At 39.7% G+C, this 6,000-nt stretch overlaps 1 protein-coding gene across 1 annotated transcript in view; it reads left to right on the top strand.

Moving 5' to 3' along the window:
- The first annotated feature begins 5,606 nt into the window (after positions 1 to 5,606).
- Positions 5,607 to 6,000, top strand: part of POLQ (DNA polymerase theta) — a 124,703-nt gene continuing 124,309 nt past the window's right edge. The window contains exon 1 of the mRNA XM_021692492.1: positions 5,607 to 5,787. Within this exon, the coding sequence (XP_021548167.1) occupies positions 5,607 to 5,787 (181 nt within the window). The remainder of the gene's footprint in view (positions 5,788 to 6,000) is intronic.

The following is a 6,000-nucleotide window of genomic DNA, read 5'->3' as shown; positions in this document are numbered from 1 at the left end:
AAAGATAAAATGCAAACATTAATCAAAAGAAAGCTGGAGTGCCTATCTTAATATTAGACAAATTACAGAGCAAAGCAAATTACCAAGGACAGAGAAGGACATTACATAAAGATAAAAGGGTCAGTCTACTAAGAACTAGTCATCCTAAATGTGTATGTACCAGACAACAAATACATGAAGCAAAAACTGATAGAACTGAAAGGAAAAATAGACAAAACAGCAATTTTATTTGGAGACTTGAACACCTCTCCATCAGTAATTGATAGAATTAGATAAGATGATTAATTCCCTCAAAAAACTGCAGTCAAGATTTAGAGAAGGAATGCCTGAGAAGCCTTTAATTGTCACCAGCAGGATATGCTGTGTCAATCATAATAGTCATGATCTCTGACTCTATGGAGCTTATGTCTATGGGGGAAGACAGGTTATTACAGAGTCATGCTCAAGCATAGGTAAGTGGAGTAATAAGAAAACTCAGGGTCCTATTGGAGTCAGAAAAGGCTTCTTTTTGAGGAAGCATCATTTAAGCCAAGCTCTGAAGAGTAAGTAGAAACTCTCCAAGTGAAGAAATGGATAAAAGTGCTTTAAGGAGAGGGAATAGCATTCATCTATCCAAGGTTTGAGAAAACTTGCTCACCAAAAATAATAGTGAATCTGAATATTACAACTTGTCTTTGTCTCAAACAGCTAGACTTCCCATTGATTCTAGGGTTTTCTATGTTAAAGATACCTCAGGGGAAGATTAATCATATCTATCAATTATTGGATGCCTACTCCATGCCAAGTGTGATGCTAAGCACTTCATATGTAATATAATTCTCACCACAAGCTGTGAGAGAGGCATTTTTATGAATTCAATTTTAGAAAAGGAAAACTGAGGTTGAAAAAAGTTAATTTTGCCTAAGGTCAAAGTGTTATAAAATGGTGGCTCTGGGGTTCAAACCTAAGTCTGCCATCTTTAGTGCCTCTAATTTGCCTCTAGCTTAGCTGCCTGACCTGCTGTGTTGGACTGAGCCATATAATTTTCATATTGAATAGGCGACATGTTACCTTCTGTTATGGACTCCAAACTCATATGTTGAAATCCTAACCTTCAATGTGATGGTATTTGGAGGTGGGGGCCTTTGGGAGGAAATTAGATCATGAGGGTGGAGCCCTCATGAACAGAATTAATGCTCTTATACAAGGCTACACAGAGAGCTCTCTTTCTCTCTCTTTCGGCTATGTGAGGATACAACAACGAATTAGCACTCTACAACCCAGAAGAGGGCTCTCATTAGAAGCTAAACATGCTGGCACTCTGGCCTTGGACTTCCAGTATCCAGAACTGTGAGAAAAAAATTTCTGCTATCTCTCTATTTTGTTATAGCAGCCTGAACTGACTAAAACACCTACACCTCAACAATATGTCATTTGCCTTAGAAAATGGTCCAACCCAAGTCATAGCCTCCAGAGATTTTCCATCATGTTCGGAGTATCTCAGATAATGAGATAGTCATGACACTGTTGAGCCAAAAGAAACACTCTTGCTTTGCGCTTGCAGGTGAGGTGATACAGGAGAGGAATATCTGTGTGTCCTTGTCCTTTAGGTTTGCCATTGATGTAACCAAGGCTGTGCACTCCATGAAAATGTGCAGTGTAGATGTGATCTTTGTAAATTGGTCCCACCTTTGGAAAGAATGAGATGGAATCCTAAAATATATTTATTTAGCAATTCATGCTCAAAGATTGTATAATATATAATAAAAATTACACTTAAGGACATCTATGAATCACTTTAATGGTCTTTTTATTAAGCTGGGAAATACAGGTAAGTGTAAGGTCCCCTTTATCATAAGAAAAGTCTTCCCATGGAGGATTCTGAGTTTATTAAAAATAAAATTTTACATTGTATTATGCATAAGAGTATTCTATCTTCATAGTGATTAAATGTAAACAGAAAGGGAAGAGTAGAAAAGCAAATAAAGTGAAAATGAGGAGAGAGAAGGAGGCAATGGGGAAATGCAAAAGGAAGACAGGAGCACAAATTCACCCCCACTAGGCCTGCATTCTCTACTCTACACCAAAGCAGCTGGCCATAAGCAAATCTTCACTCATTTTTCCCATTTGTTGCTTTTGATTTGGGGAAGATTTTGTCTAAATAAGAAAAGGGGCAGGGTTGAGGGTATCAAAGAAAAAACAAAGTAGCCTCTGGAGAAGTCCTCAGAATCTATAAGGGCTAATTTTAAAACTGTACACTCCAAGAGTCAAATGGTATGCCTGGAGTGCTTGCTTCTGTGTGATCTGACTTCCTGCCCCCATCCCTACCCAAACCAATCTGGAGGTTGTCCCACTAGGGTCCTTTGGACAACTTTTCCCCAGCAGAGTACTCACCCCTTTCCCCATTTAAGCAAAGGCTCTTTCTACTCCAAAAATCATACCCTTAGGATTCCCAGTTTTATTGCTTATCTCTCTTCCTCATAGTGTGTGCTTGGTATTTACTGCACAAGCAATCAATGGTATTGCCATGTGAGAAGTGGGAGAACAGCTATATATAAATTTGGAAGTTATAGCTTGTGTACTTACATATTCTAGTGATTTAGTCTCTTTTAGGCATTCACAGTTTAGTTTTGCCACCTGTAAGTTGGCTTTCTGATGTTTTAACCTGGACCTTTGAGATTATTTCAATTTTGCTTCTAACCCTACCTGTAAGCAAGCTATTTCTACTAGTTCTTTGGGACACTGTGGAGAAATAGGTCTTTTTCAGAGTTTCTTGTTGATTGAAGCCTCTTATTAAAACTTTCTCGTGGAAGCCACCTGAATTCAAGTCTGCAGCTCCCCAAATTACACCGGGATTACACCCGGGGTTCTCAATTCCAGCAACCTTTTAGGAACACCTGGGGAGCTTTTAAGGCATTCCAGTGCTTAGAGCCTATCCCAGACCAATTATATCAGAATCTCTAGGAGTAGGATAGTAGTTTTAAAGCTCCCCAGGGGATTCTCAAGTGTAGGCACTGCACTTGTTCAGTTTAGAACCACTGAACTTCAAGCAGAAAATCCTCTTAATTGGTATCTCCTTTATTCTGAACACATTAGCTCCAATTAGCACCACTTGCATCCCATTTCTGATCTTGTGTATTTTCTGGTTCTTTCCTTTCCTTTTTTTTTTTTTTTTCACAAATCACCTCCGTTCATGTGAGAAGCACAGAATTTCTTCAGTGTGAGTAGATGACTTTGTCTTAGTCAATTCACAAATGTAGTTTGAATAAATTTTATTTTTCTATACAGCCTCTGCAATGGAAAAATCACTTTGTTATTTGTGCAAACTTATTAAAATCATCAGATGACACATTTGAATGTACATCTATTGTTATTTGAGTTTCCTTTGCTTCTGTTTTCAGCAATATTAGGCTGAACAAGAAACCACTTCTAGTACAGCACACTTTCTTAAAATTCTGGATGCTATGTAACAAATACATTTAAAAAAAATTCATGACTAAACTGGTAAAAATAGAAGAATTCCTTGTAGGACAGAAATGTCAATCAAATAATCAAACATTCTAAAAGAGTAGGTGAAGCACTAGAACCAAAGTTTCCCATAGTGATGTCTTCTGATCCCTGGTGGTCTAGAGTGTGGATTTTAATGGATTATATATTCTGGGGGATAGGAGTCTGGGACTCCCAACAGGTGAGAGGTAAGATCTAAAAAATATAAAGCCAAAACCCAAGAACGGAAGCGCCTTTAGTAAGTAAAGCAGAGAAATATCCGATCTGCAGATTGAGATGGTAAGGCTGAAGGCTCGTCCAAATTTGGCTCTGGTGTCTAACATCCATCATTTTACTACTTGTCCATCTTTAAAAAACATCAACCCAGAGATTAAGTTTAAAGTGGCCCATACCATACCTCGTATGTCTCCCAGGTAACTGGAAGAAATATGTCCAAATATTTTTCTTCCGGAAGATTTTGTTTATTTTATTTATTTTTTAAGTAAACCCTTATTTTTAAGTAAACACAACAGGGCTCAAGCTTGTTACTGGGAGATCAAGAGTCACATGTTCTACCAACTGTGCCAGCCAGGCACCCCCTCTGGAAGATTTTAACTCAGACCTTGAAGAATTACCACAAATAAAACCCCAAGGAACACAAGCTCAGACACAATTAAAAGATGGGAAATACTTCTGGTGTATTAGCATTAATTATTACAATACCTGTTAGCATAACAAAATTGTTAAATATTTTTGAAAAGTAGCTTTCTTTATTTATCCGAGGTTTTTTTTTAAAATTAGAAACATGTTGAATGTTTGAAATAAACTGTAAGTTTGAAAATATTCTCTTGGATTTTTACTGGGATGACATAAACTATTCCCTGCATTTCCTTCCTAATTATTTTCCTCATTTGATCATAGTTCACGAAATAAAAATAGTGTGAGATTTGTGAGAGATTTTTTTGGTTTATTATTTTCCCTTAAAAATTGGAAGCAGTATTAGAACGCTTAAATATCACTTTCTTTGAATAGTAGTTATTATGTGGAGGGCACTGTTCTAAGCACTCTACCCATATTGACTTATTTAGTGCTCATAATAACCAAATAGTTTGCTATTATTATCCTTATCATATACACACAAGAAAGGAAGCACAAAGGGGTTAAGCAAGTTGTCCAAAATCATATAGTTATTAAGTCTTCAAACCTAGACTGTTGGCTCTAGAATTTCACTCTTGACCTCTATACTATACTGCATCTCAGGAAGTTCTTCCAGGACTACAATGTAAATTAGGAGTTCTTCCATTTTTTTGATGGCACTGTTCATTTCTGCCTGAACATTAGTACAATTTTAAATTATTAATTAATTAGTTTAATGTCTGTCTCCTTCTCTAGGCTCTTTCTCTTTGAGAGCAGAAACCATTTAATGCCATTTCCCTGCCATTTACCCAGATGGCTAGTACACAGAAGGTGCTCAATAAATGATTGAGTGAATGAATGCAGAGAACGTGCATAAAAAAGAACGAGGAAAAATGTTTCCTTCATGGAGTAATGTCTCCATCTTGTGGAATTTTAGAATATTGCCATTCAAAAACATTTTTTAAATAAGATAGGGTTTTCACAGAATTGATTCTCAAAAGCTGTTTCCCAGACTTGTACTATATGTACTTGCACACATAATCTGTAATTTTTTTTAATATCAATATGTTAAAAAGAGTTACTTCCCTGAGCTACCTATTACGGGCAACTCATGAAGTTAGCAAATCTTCTATTCAAACAAGAAATAGACAAAAAGAAAGTGCTTAGGCCAGGCTGATTATAAATACAGGTTATACATACAGAGTCGTTCCCTCGCCCCCGCCCCTTGATGTAGGTGCAACTCGGCTCCTCTGACCCTAACCTACAAACGAGGCGAAAGGCTGGAGGTCTAAGACACCAGCGAAGCCGCTCCTTCCCCACGACTCTATGGTTCTCAGGTTACTCTCACCACTGAGAACTCTATGGTTCCGGGGGCGGGCTGGGAGGCCTGAGTTTGAAAGCCGAGGCGGGAAGATGGAGGCTGCACCTGTCACCAGGCCCAGTTTCTCCGGAGCGGGAGGACGCTGGGACTGTGACTTTCCCTGAATCGCCGAGGAGAGTTCGCGATGAATCTTCCTCGCTGGAGTGGAAAACGGCGGCGTTCAGCATCAGGCTCGGACTCCTTCTCGGGAAGCGGCGGTGACGGCAGGGACAGCCCCCTGCTCCCCTCGGGGCCCGTGCTGAGTCCGCCGCCGGGTCTGGGACGCTGCTTGAAGGACCGCGGCCGACCGCAGGCCGCAGCTGCAGGTACTCCCGGGCGCTTGAGGGGCCGCGGGCGAGGTGGGCAGCTCTGCCCAGCCACGTGTGGGGAGGTGTAGTTTCAGCACAGAGCTTGCGTGGTTTGCACAGCCCGGTAGACTTCTACTCCCCTTTTCAGTTTGTGACTCTGGCCTAGCGTGGCAGGCCACTTTCTGTTAGGACATGGACGTGCAGATTGGGCGACAGCCTGGTAATAATATT

This window comes from Neomonachus schauinslandi, chromosome 1 (assembly GCF_002201575.2).
Source record: "Neomonachus schauinslandi chromosome 1, ASM220157v2, whole genome shotgun sequence".
Classification (NCBI taxonomy): domain Eukaryota; kingdom Metazoa; phylum Chordata; class Mammalia; order Carnivora; family Phocidae; genus Neomonachus; species Neomonachus schauinslandi.
This window is presented reverse-complemented; position numbering and strand designations above follow the sequence as displayed.